The sequence below is a fragment of the Chaetodon trifascialis genome, chromosome 22 (genome assembly GCF_039877785.1).
Source record: "Chaetodon trifascialis isolate fChaTrf1 chromosome 22, fChaTrf1.hap1, whole genome shotgun sequence".
Taxonomy (NCBI): Eukaryota; Metazoa; Chordata; class Actinopteri; order Chaetodontiformes; family Chaetodontidae; genus Chaetodon; species Chaetodon trifascialis.
This window is the reverse complement of record NC_092077.1, coordinates 3,427,615-3,444,752: the sequence shown is the minus strand read 5'-3', so window position 1 is coordinate 3,444,752 and position 17,138 is coordinate 3,427,615. Positions and strand designations below refer to the sequence as shown.

The 17,138-nt window shown below is 40.7% G+C and overlaps 1 protein-coding gene across 1 annotated transcript in view; it reads left to right on the top strand.

Annotated features, from left to right (window-relative positions):
- Positions 1 to 582: 582 nt before the first annotated feature.
- hmga2 (high mobility group AT-hook 2) overlaps positions 583 to 17,138 on the top strand; it is a 43,189-nt gene continuing 26,633 nt past the window's right edge. Inside the window, exons 1-3 of the mRNA XM_070992533.1 lie at positions 583 to 937; positions 2,717 to 2,803; positions 16,499 to 16,549. Of these exons, the coding sequence (XP_070848634.1) occupies positions 845 to 937; positions 2,717 to 2,803; positions 16,499 to 16,549 (231 nt within the window). The 5' untranslated portion in view covers positions 583 to 844. The remainder of the gene's footprint in view (positions 938 to 2,716; positions 2,804 to 16,498; positions 16,550 to 17,138) is intronic.

Below are 17,138 nucleotides of genomic sequence, written 5' to 3'. Positions count from 1 at the left end.
AGGACGATTTCTAAAAATGCCCCTGAAATGTTCAGCTTCACTGAGGAACATGCAGAAGGAGACATTTCCCACTTGGAAATGCAAACTCACAACTTGTGATTTTCAATTTCACAAAAACAAATGCACAAAAAGAAAGAAAGTTGGGCCTAGACGCAGGCTGAGTAAATGCAGAAATAAGTTTGGAAAAAGTCCTTGATGATGAGCAGGCTTACAGCAGCTTGTGTTCTGTCTCACTCCAGCGTTGAGGATGCTGTCTCCCCAACATGAAGCGGCACTTCATATTTCACAGAGGTGAACTCTGAATGGCTGTTCAGTGTCCCACACTTTCCATTGAAACGTGTGAAAATGTGAATTTAATTCATAAATGCGGGCTGCCATGTCTGGCCCGCAGCCAGGATTCCGTCTCCTCTGTTTTCTCTGGCTCCCATCCAGACCCCCCCACCCCCGCCCCCACCCCTCCTTATCCACCCACGGGAGAGGTGATTTTTTTTTCTTCTTCTTTTTTCTTTTTTTAAACCCATCCTCATCCAGCGGAGCCTCGTTTTGGACTGGGTTATTATGCCCACACTTCTCAGGCGAGCCGTGCCGAGCTGCATGCTCCTGCCCGGTGCCGCGCTGTCGGACACTCCGCTGTCCCCGGTGTTCTGTCTCCTGCTCACTGAGCCAAACCTCCAACTAGTCACTGGGCTGTTTTAGCCTGTCCCCCTGCCTGTGGAAGACTTACGAGTGGACAACAGACCTGTGAATGTGGCTTTGAAACGATCCTCATCAGCTCCCCTGTTTCTTTCTTTCTTTTTTTCTTTTTTTTTTCTTTTTTTTTACGACAACGGAGGAACCGGGAACCATGAGCGGGCGCAGCGACGAGGCCGGCGAGAGCTCCGGCACCCAGGCGGAGCCTCAGAAGAGGAGGCCGGGGAGACCGAGGAAGCCCCAGAAAGTAAGTGTGTGTGTCTGTGCTGTTCATGGAAGGCGCTCTACAGACAGACAGACAGACAGACAGACAGACAGGCAGACAGACAGACGTCTCAGAAAGAATCAAATCCAGATTGTATCTGCACGGTTGTGACCGAGATGTGGTGCTTATATTGAGCCTTTTTTGAGTTGAGGTAAAACTTCAGCAATGAGGTAGTTAGATGGCTCTGATTTAGTCTGCTTTATGACACAGAGCTTATTCTGTCTTAGTTTCTAATTGTTTGTTTCCTGTTGACACTGAAGCAGGGTGTGAAATCCACCCTAACTTCTTCCTTTCCTATGCACCTAAAAGCGCTCCTGAAGTTCAGCTTCTCTGTGGGCTGGAGCGCAGTTTACAGCTGCTGTTTACACACATGTGTATGTATGAGTGCTGAAAACTTCCGCACATTGATGAGGAATGCGCCTCTATTCTCGGCTCTGCTCATGATTTTTAATTGACATGAGTAAAGAGAAAAGCATGGTGATTCATGGAATTCTGCGGCTCTTCCGTGAGTTGAATCAGAGATGCCATGACAAGTGAGCGCTTTGAACGTGTCCGTGTCAGTGTGTTTATAGGTGTGATTCATGGGTGACTCACTTTCAGACCAGGATTTGACACCAAAATCACGTCCATTGACACCACAGGCGATAGAAAGCGGACATTGCTGCTGTGTTCGAGGGGGTTTCTTTCAGAAACTCAGCAGTAGACTGCTGGTTTTTCCGCCTGCAGCTTGAAACATTATGAAGCGACACTGGCAGGCTGCACGGAGGTCAGCAGAAGAATACGACTACTGAACATTCAGTGTGACATTTAAGAGCAGAATCAGACTGAACATGAATCTCTGTCATTCATTTCCTGCATGGTGTGTGCAGATCAGAGGCAGGCACACACACACACACACACACACACACACACACACACACACACACACACACACACACACACACACACACACACACACACAGTTGTGCTTCTATACATGTATACAATGACCTATTGCATTTCCCAGCCCCTCACTCTAACCTCAACTAAATGCTCTTATTTCATGTTTTTAGCACTTATGTTTTACTAATCCCTCTTGTTTTATGTCTGACTCCTTACATTCACATCTTAGCACTTATTATTATTTATTCTTTTATTATATTGTACAAAGCTTGCTCTTTTTTAAGTAATGACAGCCTTAAATGTTACAGCAGAGACCCTGGAGAGAGAGGGGGGACTTTGATAAACATACAAGTTCCCGTGGCCGGCCTGCACCGTGGCCCAATCCACCAAGCACATTTTATTTAACATCACACTGGGCCAGTCTTTTAAGTATTCCCAAGGATCAAAGATCCTTTGAGCCCCTGAGAGCCTGTGCCCCTCGGAGTGCTCCCCCAAGAGCACTGCGCCCTTATCTAAATCTAACCTCAACTAAATGCCTAAGCCTGACCCTAAGCCTGACCCTAACCTAGACCTAATTCTAAACTAACACTTAAGACCACATCTGAACCCTCAAACAGCTCAGTCTGTATGAAAGTGAGGACTGATTAAAGAGTCCTCACTTTCCAAAAGTGTCCTCACTGTCAGAGACTAAAACTCAAATTGATTCTCATAAAGACAACTGTACAAGTAACACACACACACACACACACACACGCACACACACACACAAAACCTTTGTCCCTCTTTTGGACTTGAACCATAAAGCAATGATCAAGTGGGGGGTTTCAGACTTTTGTTTCCTGTCCTCAACACCCATGTCATGTTCCCCCTCCCTTTCAGGAGCCCAGCGGAGAGCCTGTCCCCAAGCGACCGAGGGGCCGCCCCAAAGGAAGTAAGAACAAGGGCCCCTCCAAGGCAGTGCAGAAGGTGAGGAGTCTGAGCACCTGAATGACACACACACACATTTGCTACGTTACTTTTGGGAACATTCATTAAATCGATACATGGCTTAAGGAGAGGACGTGTGCGGTCTAGTTCTAATTGTTCTGCTTGTTGTCATGAAGATTGTTTTAAACATGTTTAATTCTTTTATCTTCAGTTGGGATCATATCGCCTTCCAATAACTTTTGATATTTTGACTTTTGGTTTGCGTGACATTTGAGCTGCAAACCCTGTCTCAACTTTAATGGGACAAAATGAGACAATTACAAAACAAACACACTTCACATTTCATTCTTCCTTAACTGAAACCCCACCCCAAAACACACACACTCAGACACACACATGCACACACACACACGCCTGACTGATTCAGTAGTTTTTTAGGTTTGCCTGTTCAATCTAACGTATTCTTCCATGTAACAGCTGTGCCATATTTCCTCTTTAGTGAGGCTTATCATGTAGAGCTGAGTTTGTGTCAAAAATGAGTGGATTTAAATATTTTTGAGGTCATAGTAAGTGGTGGGCTTTTATTAGATTGCACTATATTACCACATATTTCTGTTGCTTTTGCTCCATTCATGTATATAAATCAGGATGGATTACATGAATACTAGAAACACCTTTCAGTAAAGAGGATCTATCAACTGTCTGGGTGTGATTATGTTTACTTTTCCTTTGATTACACACTTTCTGATTTAAATTGAAATTGTACCAAATGTCACACGATTTTATATGTGTACAGCTGCAAATAACATTTAGAATTGAGAAAGTTTGGCTTCTTTTGTTCAGTAAAAAAAGTTGTGGACAGAAACATTGATATTCTTGTAAAAGTGTGTAAATAAAGTGTTCTGCCACCATGTATTTTGGAATTGGACAGACTTGTATAAAATAGATCATGTATATTCTAAAAAAAGGGCACAAATTTCCTCACAGCAAAAAGGCCAGCAGCTGTAATTTCCTAATCTAGATTTATTCATTCAATCACAGTTCTTTCCCTTCCTTTGTCATCTCTGCCTGAATAATTGCAGCCGGCTCTTCTTAATGTGAGAGAAGCAAATCTTTTTTTGTGTGGTGATTTTCATTCTTACAAATGATCTAGACCTTCTCATGATCACAGAATCTTGGCTGATACTGAATGATCATGTTGTCTTCTTGACCCTTGTCCACCTGGTTGTTGCTTTTTAAACAGGCAGGGGTGGTGACGTTGCTATTTTATATAAAGAAAACTACAGATGTTCCAGCTGTGATCTGGGGCTGTTAAGCACATTTGAAGCCCTTCCTTTCCTGAAACCTCATTGTCTGCACTTGATAATATATGCATCACTAGAAATGTTCCCATTTTTTTCAGTGAATTCTTTCATTGACTGTTCTGAGCTCTGCCTAGATTTGGCAAACTAGGACACTTTAATATCCATGCCTGCTGCCCTGATGACCCTGGGCTCAGAGTTTTTAAACCTTATCTAAAGGACAGGTATTATCCCATGATATAAAGATTCCAGGTGTCAAATCTGAAGATGCCTTTATCTCTGACCCACAATGCCAGAAATTAGCTGCCACCCCTGAGAAATGTGGAGAATTTCTTCCCTTCTTCTCTCGGAAGATCTCAAATATCAGAAGCTGCATTTCTCCCACAGATTCTCCAATTACTGTTGATAAGCCCTGTGCAGTTTCCCTCTGCTCATTTAATCCAGTCTCTCCATCTACCCTAACTGATTTGGTAATAAAAGCGACACCCTTGACCTGTCCTTTGGCTATCAGCAAAATCTCTAAAGAATGTTTTTAAGACACTGCAGATTTGAAACTGCTCTCTGTCGACAGGTTCTATTCCTGAATCTTTTAAAACTGATTTGTTCAACAGCCTTTACAAAATGCTGTCTGTTCATGCCTGTGATTTTACCCATATTACACCTATTTCTAAGGTCCAATTTTAAGATTTTAGAAAAGGTTGTAGGAGATCTATTTTTGAGAAATTCCACTGTGCTTTTAGAAAAACCATAGCAGTGAAACTGTGCTTCATAAGGTCTTAAAGGACGAATTGCTGTCACCTTATGCTGGCCATAAATCGATTCTTGTCTTACGCACAGCATTCGATGCCATTGACCTTGATATCAATTTCCATTTTAATGCACACAATACTCAGCTCTGTCTAAGCTGTGACCCTGCAAACAACTATCAGAACACCGTCAACCTGTTAACCGCCTTCATGGCATCCACAAGTTGATGTCACAGAATTTCCTGCAGCTACATGCTGATAGGACAGAGATAATGATCATAGGTACACAAGATAGTGCAAATACCCCTTTGTCAAGCAGCCTTGGCTCTCTGTCTCATCCAATAGCTCAGCATTGCAGAAATCTTGGTTTCATTTTTGATCAAAGCCTCATCTTAGACAAACATGTCCAATCAAAGACCATTTCTTTCCACCAAATAGCTGAAAACTGTTATCGATTAGACTACTGTAATTCCTAGATTTGACATCAGTAAAAAATCCCCGTCGCTCTTTCAGTTCATCCACAAATTTTCTGCCTTGATTTTTACTCAGACTAGGAAACGTAATCACATTTCACTGCTCCTTGCTTTCTTGCACTAGCTCCCTGATGCATTCAGAATTGATTTCAGAGCTATTATTGGTTACTTACAAAGCCCTGAGAGGCCTTTCCCAAAGTTATTTTATGGCCCTGTCTTCCTTCCTGCTCCCTGAGATCCTGGGATTGATCTTTCCTGGTTGTTCTAAGGTCCAGATTAATACACAAGTGTGACAGAGCCTTTGCAGTGAGGGCTCCTGTACTTTGTTCCTGCATGAGGAGATCAGGCTTGCAAGCTTTTTGATGATTTCATTTAGTTTATGACATTTTAGTTTATTTTGCCCTGTTTGTGTTCTGGTTTTATTGGATTTTATTGAAGTTTATTATTATTATTATTATTATTATTATTATTATTATTATTATTATTATTACTGCATCAGTGCCAGCACTAGTTTTGAAAAATTTCACACAGTACTGAGCTCTCCTCCTGACCTATTGATTGTTGGACACCGATCAGTTAGAACATGGATGAAAGGGTGGAAATGTACACATCTTTATGGATGTTGGTGTTTGTGGTTAACACAAAAACATGAAACTGACGCCTGTGCACATTGTTCCAGTTCTAAAAAGCACCTCAACACTTAAAAAAACTAAATCTTCCTATAACAGGAATCCACTTTGGCTGTAAAAATGCAGTTTAAAACATAGATAGATATGAAAACACAGAAATAGATCAATGTATTTGTGCATCCTTGTTGGTAGAGACATGCAGCCATAACAGCATTCTCACACACTTGTGTACATTTTTCCACATGGAGACAGTGTGCATGAGAGATAGAGGTGATGAATGAGAAAAGATTAAAGTGGCAAAGAAAAACTGATCCAGAGAGAACCTTTGGAATTTTTGGGTTGTGGTACTGATACATTTGAGCGAGGCCGAGGCAAGTCCCTATGTCTTCATTCATTAGTTAGATGAAGCTGTGTTAGGCTCATAATGACAGCTGCCTTAGTGCTCCATTGCCACCATGAACCACTGTAAACATTCCCAGCACTTTGAAAAGTGAACCACTCTGCTCTCACCGTAATCCAGTCTCATCTCATCTGGCATTGTTATGATAAACAGTGAAGTTATCAATCTTTCCAGATGAAACGAGTTCTGGATCAGCCCACACCTTTAGCATATACTTTTAAAAAGTTCACTTCCCCTCCCAATATTAATCACTCGGGCAATCTCTGACAGATATCATGGCAGCTTGTTAGAAGAAACAATCAGCACTCTTTGACTAGAAGACTGCTTACCTGACTGCAAAGTACAGACTAGTTTTTACACCATTCTGAAAACATAAGTCATGATTTATAGAACATGTCATACTTATAGTTGGATCTGAACTAACATGTTTATATCAGATTATTACATATATTGTTGTGAATGCAGCATATGATGCTAAACTTGTAATGAAAGAACTGCAAACTTCCATTAGCAAACAACAGACTACACATCCAGAGGCAGCCTTTGTTGTGGGTTACTTCAAATGCTACAGCCTGAAGACTGTACTCTCATGCACCACTAGATAAGACAAGACTTTGGACCATGTTTACACCAACATGGCTGTTGGTTTGGCCGCAGAGACCAGATGCTGTGCTACAGCACTGGTTTGAACACAGAGACTGGAGAACTTTTGCCATTCAGGCCACTCTGGACTTGTTCACAGACATTGATTCATATGCATCCTCCATTCTGGACTCTGTCAACACCAACATCAATAGTGTCATCAGCCTCAAATGGATTACAGTGTTCCCAAGGCAAGCCCAAACGACCTGCTGCGCTCACTTCCACCATCATGTAGTGCTTGGAGAGGCTGGTCTTGGCTCATCTCATAACCCCTCTGCATATTGGACCCCATCTAATTCGCCTACTGCCAAAACAGCTGTATGGAGGATACCATCCCCATAGTTCTACACCTTTCCCACCTGAACAACAACAAAACCTATGTGAGAATGCTGCTCATCAGCAGCATCAACAGTTCAGCATTCATTATCATCACCACCTGAGATCTCTGATCTCATCAATCTTGGCATCAGCACCTCCATCTGCAACGGGATATGGGACAACCCAACCAACAGACCTCAATATGTAAGATTAGACAAACACACATTCCCAACCTTCAGGGTGAAGGTTGAGGAAGTGTGCTGAGTTCTGTGCTGAGTCCTCACCTCTGGTCCCTCTTCACCTACGACCCTGTGCACTGACTCAAAAACAGTGAGTCCCACAGGGAGGAAGTCCAGCAACAACCTGGACCTCAGTACCAAGAATATCAAAGAACTCATTGGGGACTTCAGAAAGACCAAAACTGGTACACACCTCCGTCTGGATCAGTGGGATGGAGGTTGTTTCTGGGTGTCTATATCTCAGAGGACTTCTCTTGGACCTTCAGTATTTCAACCCTGGTCAAGCAGGTTCATCAGCATCTCTTTTTCTTGAGGAGACTGAAGAAGGTCCACTTGTCTCCTCATATTCTGAGGACCATCGAAAGCAACCTAACTGCATCACAGTATGGTATGACTAGTGCCAAGTTCATTCCCTGTGATCTGTTCTTCATTGTGTAGGCCTAAACAAACAAATCATTATTCTATTAAACCAAGATGGATTTCATTCAGAGTTTCTGTTACAAAAAATGTTGTGGATTTTAGCTTCCTGGACAAATGACTAATGAGGCAACAATTTTTGAAACTGGTCCAGCATTGACAAAGAATGCTACAACCGCGAAATGGCAGTGTAATGTCACTAGGTGCACCATCAGTGAACAGGCCTGACAACATTATGGAAAGGATCCCTGCAGAGATAGACCTTTTCGTTAAAGAGTAAAATCCTTTTTGTTTAACCAGAAACAGCCTATACTGCTCATCCCAGAGCCACCAGACTCCATTTACAGAAACAGTCATTTTATCATCATAAAACACACGTCAGTCAGACATGACACTCAAAACTAACTCTGGTTTGAAATAAACCCTTCATTGACAGAGTTAGGTGTGAAGATGTCAGGAGCAGAGCGAAAGGGAGGGCAGACATCAGAGAGGCATGAAGTATTTTTTCAAACCCAAATCACAATCCTTCCCACTGCTGTCATTTTTCAGCCTAAACCTAACCAAATTTTAACTGCAGCAGTGGTTGATCAAAAAATGGTTACATTTTTTTTGCAAGGGTGATCTGTAATGATCTTGCAAGGTGATCCTGATGAAAGGGGCATCAGATCCCTGCATTTTCAGGGCTGCTGCAGACGTGCTGCGTCTCGCTGCTCAGACATATAAAACACACTGATGATTAATTGAACAGGGTGTTGTCTTTCAGACCATTAAATCTCCACATTAAAAATGCAGCAGAGAACTGGAATTACAGTGCACAGATTGGCTAGCCAGCATTGTGATGTGTCATGATAGAGACTTGCCAATGAACAGCACATGACATGTAAGGCTGTCACAATTGGCAAGAAATGATTCAATTATTCCTTCAAAAAAACAAAAAACAAAAACACATCACGTCTGCATTATGTCTATAAGAGGGCAAACCAATATGAGAGACATACTATGTTGTAGGTCTATTTATTGCAGCATAAACATCTTTAAAAGATCTGCATTATACAGTAAAACTTCATTTTAAGACCATAGAGCTCTGTCTCTCTCTCTTTATCTGTCTCTCTCTCTCTTTGTGCCATGGCTGATGTTACAATGAGAACCGTGAATGCGCTGGCTCTCTTAGCAAGATCAAATGAAGGATTTAAATTTGATATGTTATTTGATAACCTATTTTTTGTTCATGTTAGGTAATCCTCATCCTGGTGAGATCTACTGACTGCAATCTAAAGTATTTCCAAGCAGGGATTTTTAGATTGCTCAGTGTACAAACCACTCTCTCTGCACCTGAGCTTCGTCATGAACTCTCATGGTTATGTTGAATTTTTTGCTACTTGTAGTCTGACCTATATTTCATTTTCAATCAGTGAAAGTGACATGAGTGCAGTTTTTGTTCTCTTCTGTCCTGTCTGATCCACGTGTTCTGGGGGATATCAATTTCCTGGACAAACGGCAGAAATTCTGGTTAAATATTATTTCTTTTATAGAGTTTATGGACCCTGTTTTCCCATGTTTTTCTGTCCAAGTGACTAATGGGGATGACTGTTTTTTTTTTAATTCCAGTTAGTCCACTATTGAGTGACAGTGCTGCAGGCAGCAGCCCTGAAACGGGCTGCAATGTAGTCCCTCCAGGCATTTGTGTGCTGTCATTGTACGCCCACTGTAAAAGTGTTTATTTTTGCCACTGACAGACTCAGATTGTTATTCTAAGTTTCTGACACCATTATGGAAAGGATCCCTAAAGAGAGAGACCTTTTTGTTAAAAAGTAAGATCCTTTTTGTTTAACGAGAAACAGCCACTTCAGACACCATTCCAGACCAGACCAGACACCATTCAGAGGAACAGTTATTTTATCATTGTAAAACACGCTTCATTCAAATTGACAGAAACACGATAAAATTCACCACAAAGTTGAAATATCAGGAGAAAAGTGAGAGAGAGAGAGAGTGGAGGATGGAGGAATACAGCATGTAGAGCCAGAATGTTTTCATAGGACATTATGACCAAATAGATTTAAATATGTCAGACTTTGGTTGTACAGTAACTTAGCATTGTAGCTTAATACAATTCTGATTCTCTTAAATGGAAGGTTCTGAACCAGCCCCTGCTCCCACTTGATGCGACCTGATAGTTGTTCCTTTTATTTGATGATAAAAGCAGCTCATTTAAAGGACCAGCAAAAAAAAGTTAATGCACACCAAAGACTAAGTAATGACATGGCAATGACGTATACTGAGGAGACGATGATGACACTGACCTCCAGTTACTTTATGAACAATGTTTCAACCACACTTGGTCTTTCTCAAGCTCAGTTTAAGCGACATTTTCTTTCTTTTTGGCACATAACACTACAAGTTGTTGTACATAGATGCATTGGTTAGATGGTTTTCTGTAGTGGGATACTGATTCTGCTCAGTTAGAGAGCAGGTAATGGGATGCAGTTTTTTCCCTGTGAATTCACTCATATAAGACAACCCAGCTGTGGCCTTATCTTGTACATTAATATAACATGTATATATCAGTCACATACTGTACATTCTATAAACACCAGCACAGTCTCATTGGTTTCTAAGAGTTGATCATCCACACTGAAAGGTCAGAGTGACAGAAAAAGACCTTCCTTCTTGTTAATATAATAATATTCACCAAACAATAGAATTGTGCATTGCCACCAACAAACCATGAAACGTAGAGTCGTAGGTAGAAGTGGAGTACTTCAAAATGAATGGAAGTACTATTAAAGCACCATATAACTATAGTGTCTTCTTTCCTCCAGTGTTGTGTGATTGGTTGTAGTGAAAGACTTGTACCTTGGAAAATATACCTGCTTGTTACTTAATGCTCACTGAAAAAGCCATATGTGTGGAAATTGAATTGAAACATTGTGCAAGCTGCCAGTCTAGGCTTTGAGGTTTTACTGACCATTAACAGATAACCTACAATCACCATATGAAGAACCCACAAAGACCAGACCAAATCACTGTCCAAATTTAAACAAACCAAGGTGATTCTTAAATGTATCATGGCTAGTTAGCAGCTTTAAAGGTGCAGCCTGTAAATAAGATAAGTTCCATATTGCCAGAAGCCATATAAAAAGTTGCCTGAGGAAGGTTAACAATTGTAATTGAATGGTTTTTCTTTTTTGAAAAGCCCAGTTATCCTGTGTACACCACAGTGTGAGCCACTGCTTAGAGTGGATGGCCAAAAGAAAGAATAATGTGTTTGCATTAATGTGGACATGGTTTAAGATGTCTTACTATTGGTTTTTTGACTCTGGGTTCCTGCTACTTTGTGACCACGCTGGGTGGCTTGTACTCAGTGTCAGACTGACAAAGGAGCTGGTGTTGTTTACTGAGCCAAACAACTGCAGAAAGCCACAGACAAGCCCCAACACCACCATATCACTGATACTGACCTTTTGCTGGTCATCATCTGCAAAATTCATCGCAGCTCAGCAATTTGATTTCACCTGACTCCTGCCAACTAGAGCCATGGAGCCGGGATATATCAGATGAATTATTGACACTGGTCTGGTCTTGTTAATCGTGGATGACTTCAGGCCTTGGCCTTCTGGCTGCAGTGGACGGTCTGCGGGGCTCTATCGCTTCTCATTCCCACAAATGTCAAATCATTCTGTTATCTTAGTAAGAAAGGTAATTCCCTCCCCTCAAGCCAAACAAACAGGGACATTCCAGTTGGAGGTATCCATTTCACAGTAAGGGAATGCTCTGTAAACATACACGCTTGCCGCTTTCTTCAGGCAATGTCCATGCTAATGTGGACACATTTGAAAATGGTTTTCTCTTTGTTTCAGCCTACCATCTACAATAAGCATATTGTGTCATGGAGCACTGACTTTATAGTGGCATATCAATGTCAAACCTGATGGTGATGATAGGACAAAATTCATTGAGTGGTTAATTTAGACAACAGAATAAATAGAGTTAAAGTGAAAAAAGAAACAGTCCCACAATTCCACTGAAAGTACATGCATCTTAATATGTAATTATTATCCCAGCAATTTTGACAATTGCAGTGACTGAATTGAAGCTCAAAGAGGCAGCAGGCACTGATTCAAGCATATAAAGGGGATAGGAAACATGACAACGGTTAAATAAAAAGTGTTCAGGAAAGCATATGATTATCAAAATTAATACTCCTGCCATAAGGGGACATATTATTGTTGGAGTTCTGCCAGGGTTTGGAAGTTGGCAAGTTGAGACCTGTGGGGGAAGTCCAGTACATGCTACTGATGCTACTGGTACAGTACAGGTGTTGAATATAGCCAGGCTGCGTAGTGTTGATTGTTATATGTTTGATTGTGTTTTCCCTTCCTTCCAGGCAGTCACTGCTTCCTGTTCATTTCAGTACAATATGAAAGCCAGTTTGCAACGACAATAAATACTACTACTAATAATTTGTTACTTTATACTTTTATTTATACGATATCAGAACCATAATGTTTTACTGTATGTGCATTTGTATTTTCCTGTGCCTGCCTTTTGAGGTTATGTTCCACTATATAAATGTGCTATGTATTTTTATTTTGTCTTATGTCTAGTGAACATTTGTGAAGTCTGGAATTATTCCTTTTCATTGTCAACAAATCTCCTGACTTCTCTACCCTGCCTGTGACACTCAGCCCCAAACCCATTGTTTCCTACTGTAACAGGTGTATTCAGGATGCAAATGCAGTACCACCTACTGAAGACATGAAACTTTCCATCAGTTTTAATAAAAAGGCTCAGTAATTTCTTAAAACAGCGAGGTACTCTAGTTTTTAACAAATGTTTTCCAAACAGAATAAAATGCATTTGTGCATTTGTTGGGGACTGTTTTCAGCAGTGGACTAATCCACATTTTATGCTGTCATGAGGATTGTGCAGGATGCAGGATGGTGTACAGTGTGTATTCATTGCAAGGAATTATGTCACCCAGTGCAGCGATGTGGCTCCCTGATGTGTTTTTAATAGTTTTTGGACAACAGTGGAGCTCTCAGTCTCAGAGGAATAAAATATATCAGGCTTTCAATACACATTGTCTCTAGTGCAGATGCAGATCTTAGAAACACAGCTCATAAGTATAGTTCATTTAAAAAAATAAAAATACTTAGTAATTTCCTAAAACAGCTGCTGACTAGGTTTTGGCTCAACTGCAGCAAAGTGGCACCAGTTCTAGAAATGTGACTATCAGTCATTGACTTACTGATTGAGTGAGTTTCATTATTGCTGTGGAGTATTGGAGTTTCCTCATTGGTTGTTGCTCTTTTAAAATTAATAGGTGTGAACAGTCCTCAGTTTACATTTGTGCCAGATCAAATGAAATTCCCTCCAGGTGTTCCTGAAGTTCACAATCACAAGAAAGGGACACCTTGACCATTGACTGTTGACCACCAAAATGTAAGTTAATGCTTGAGTCCAAGTGAACGTCTCACCTAAATTTGAAGAAATTCCCTGAAGGCATTCCTGAGACATCAGGTTCACGAGAATGAGACAGATGTGAGGTCACAGTGACCTTGACCTTTGACCACCAAAATCTAATAAGTTCTTCCTTTAGTCCATGTGAATGTTTGAGCCAAATTTGAAGAAATTCCCTCACAGTATTCCTGAGATACCGTGTCCATGAGAATGAGACTGGAATGTCCTAACTATGTGTGTACATATGTACGTTTGTAAGTTTGAACGTTTATTGTAAATAGGTGTACACACACACACACACACACACACACACACACACACACACACACACACACACACACACACGTATGTACATACTGACAATGTACTTCAGTATGAAGCCTCCTTATTCTCTGATTTGCTCCCGTTTTCTCCGTTAAATGTTTGTTATTAAGCTGCTAATACAAGTGTGACACTCCCTGTATCTGTTTCAAATTAAAAGTCCTATCAGTGGACAGACTCCTTTTATTTCCTAACAAGACTTTCATTCTGAAACATTTGCAGAACCGTGTTGTGGAAAATTCAGTGACTTGCACTGTTGCCACTTGGTACTTCAAATGTAGCTACTGCTATCTTGTGGCACTTGTACGTTGCTACAAAAAACAGTTTGGATGAGACATTAACACATACACCAAAAAAGAACAATAACACATCACGAGTAATCAACAAAAATCATGGTTATATTGTTGAATTTACTCAATTAAAGTGATGGAAATATACATTATATACACACCAATTATATAATGTATTCTTGTAAAAAACATGCTCCAACAAGCTGGAAAATACTATAAACTTTATGTACTGTATGTCATGCTCTTACTTTTCAGTCTGTATAAACTGTTTAATATACTCAAATCAAACATCTTAAAATATTTGTGGAAAGTAGAGATCTTGCCACTGCATTTAAATGTAGCTTAACCATGTCATGTGAACTCTGCTACATCAGTACATTTTAAGAACAAATAATACTGGAACCACAACACAAAACTGCAGATGAACCTTTAAACACTACTACTGACTATCCATGTAACATTTTGGCCACTATTTGACACCAAATCACAACAGAAGTTGTCTCAGGACACTTTCCACATAGATCAGGTCAGGACCATAGTCTTAATCTACAGAGACCCAACAAGTCGTCCATGAGCAAGCACTTGGTGACAGTGGCTAAGAACAAAACCAGGCTTTGGGTGGGTGGCCATCTGCCTTGACTGTTTGCTTACAGGGGTAGAGGGTTAGAGAGGTGGAGAGAGGGAGAGAAAGAAAGAGGCAATTTATATATACTACAGTATATAACTATGTGCTATATTTATGCGCATAGTATATGTATATATCAGTATCAGATAGTATATGTACATAATAACCATGTTATTAATGTAATAATTATAGAACTATGAGTAATAGTAAAAGCAGTGATAGTGGATGTCAGGCAGGGCCACAGCAGGAGGCACAACCATAATCCACAAAGCAGGTGCAGCCACTATCCAAGGGAACCTCCGAGATGAGAAAGCACAAAGACTATGGGGAAGAAGCCAAGTTAGTAACATGCCTTAGTATGACATGAATGCATACAGACCGAGATGGACAGAAGTTGAGAGGAGCTTGGAGAATCATAGGAAGTCTCCCAGCAGTCAAATTCTGTCACAGTATAAGTAGGAGCTGGTCCAAGGCAAGCCTGAGCCAGCCCTAACTGTAAGCTTTATCAAAAAGGAACGTTTTAAGCCTACTCTTAAACGTAGAGAGGGTGCCTGCCGTCTGGACAAAGACTGGAAGACGGTTCCACAGGAAAGGAACTAGATAAAGGCTCTGGCTCCCATTTTAGTTTTGGAGACTTTAGGAACCATAAGTGAGCCTTTGTATGCATTCTGGGGACGCAATGTTCTAATGGGGTAATAGGGTAATATGAGTTCTGTAAGACATGATGGTGCTTGACCATTTAGGGCTTTGTAGGTAAAGAGATGGATTTAAATTATATTTTGGATTTCACAGGGAGCCAGTGCAGAGTGGCTAATACAGGAGCATCATGTTTGCACGTTTGTTCTGTATCAGCTGGAGAGTACTTAGCAACATATTGAGGTGGCCTAATAGTAAGGAACTGCAATAATCCAGCCTGGAAGTAAACAATGTGTGCACTAGTTCTTTTGTATTTTTTTGAGACAAGATGTGTCCTAGGTTCAAAAAGGCAACCCTAGCTTTTAGCTTTACATGGGAGTTAAAGGACATATCCTGATCAATGATAACTTCCAGATTCCTTACAGTGGTGCTGGAGGCCAAACCAGTGCCATCCAGACTAGCTATATCATTAGATAGTGAGTTTCTAACGTGTTTAATGCCAAGTACTTTGACTTCAGTTTTCTCATAATTTAGTGACAGAAAGTTGCTGGTCATGTGTGTATGTCCTGACCATACACAATGCAGCCATCTATTAGGTTTCAGCCTAGTTTTGTTAGCAAATATTACTGAAAAAGGAGTAAATACAGTAGTGCATCTGTTGGGAACTATTTTCAGGGACAGTGCAAAGTGGTTTAGATAAACTGGATAAACTGTTTTGTCCCACTGGCAGTGTTTTTTGACCTGTTGGACTGCCAACAATGGCTGTCGAGAAGGCACTAAAAATGTGGCTCTCAGAAACAGTTCTGTGCTGGGAATATTGATAAGATAGCCACACTAGACTTTTTGACTTTATTCATACACTTTCTGTACAAATGGAATGGCTATGAAATGATTAATACATTTTTCTGCACAGCAGTCAGCCTGAAGTGACTCTTTGTATTATCAGAATTTGATCCATTAGGTTCAATCAAGAGTAAAAAGTCTTGAAGAGCTGGAGCAGTAAATTTTTTCTGTTCCATTTGTGTTCTAATGGTCTGCAAAATGAGAAAACCCTATACGCTTTCATTGGAAGAAAGCACCATATTGGAACATAATATGTAGTGCTATGAATACATCCATAGTATGTGTCGCTTTTTATCTTGGCTGATTAGGTGTTGTATGTACAATTTTAATGTCATGGACTGATAGCAAGGATAAAGACTGATCACATTGCTCCTAATCTATGTCCTCACAGAAAGCCGAGGCAACTGGGGAGAAAAGACCGAGGGGGCGACCCAGGAAATGGGTGAGTCAGTGTTTCTCTTAAGGTCTGAGCTTGTGTCTGCTGCTGGCATGCTGGATACTGGAACACATGTACACAACAAAAGACATGCTGTGAAGAAGGAGTTGTGTCAGTTGATGAAATCTATTTCTGACAGGAGGTAAATGTGCATGGGAAAGGAAATGATTTTATTACTACACATTTGTCATTCAAAAGCATTCTGTTACCTGACGAGTTCTCTCAGTTGGTATGTTTCCAGGTTTTAGTCCATATTGAGATGGGCTGTTGCACTGAACATTTTGTCGTCCTTTCTCATTATTTACTTTGTTTACTTTACTCAAGTTTCCTCTCAGGTTGTTGCTGGTCTCTGTGTGTTCAGGGAGATTTCCAAAATGCTCATGTTATCAGTCAAAGAAAATGTTTACTCTCCACGCTGACCGCAGGAATACTTAAATAATTCCACTGACAGCTTGAAGGCCTCAGTGTTTATCAGCTCTAAAGTAACAGGCCTGATTGATTGTGCAGTGAAAAGCAGAAGGCAGAAGTGCCACTAGGAAGGGTGAGGAGACATGCAGGGAATGTGAACTTTTTCCTGCATATATCATATTTTTAT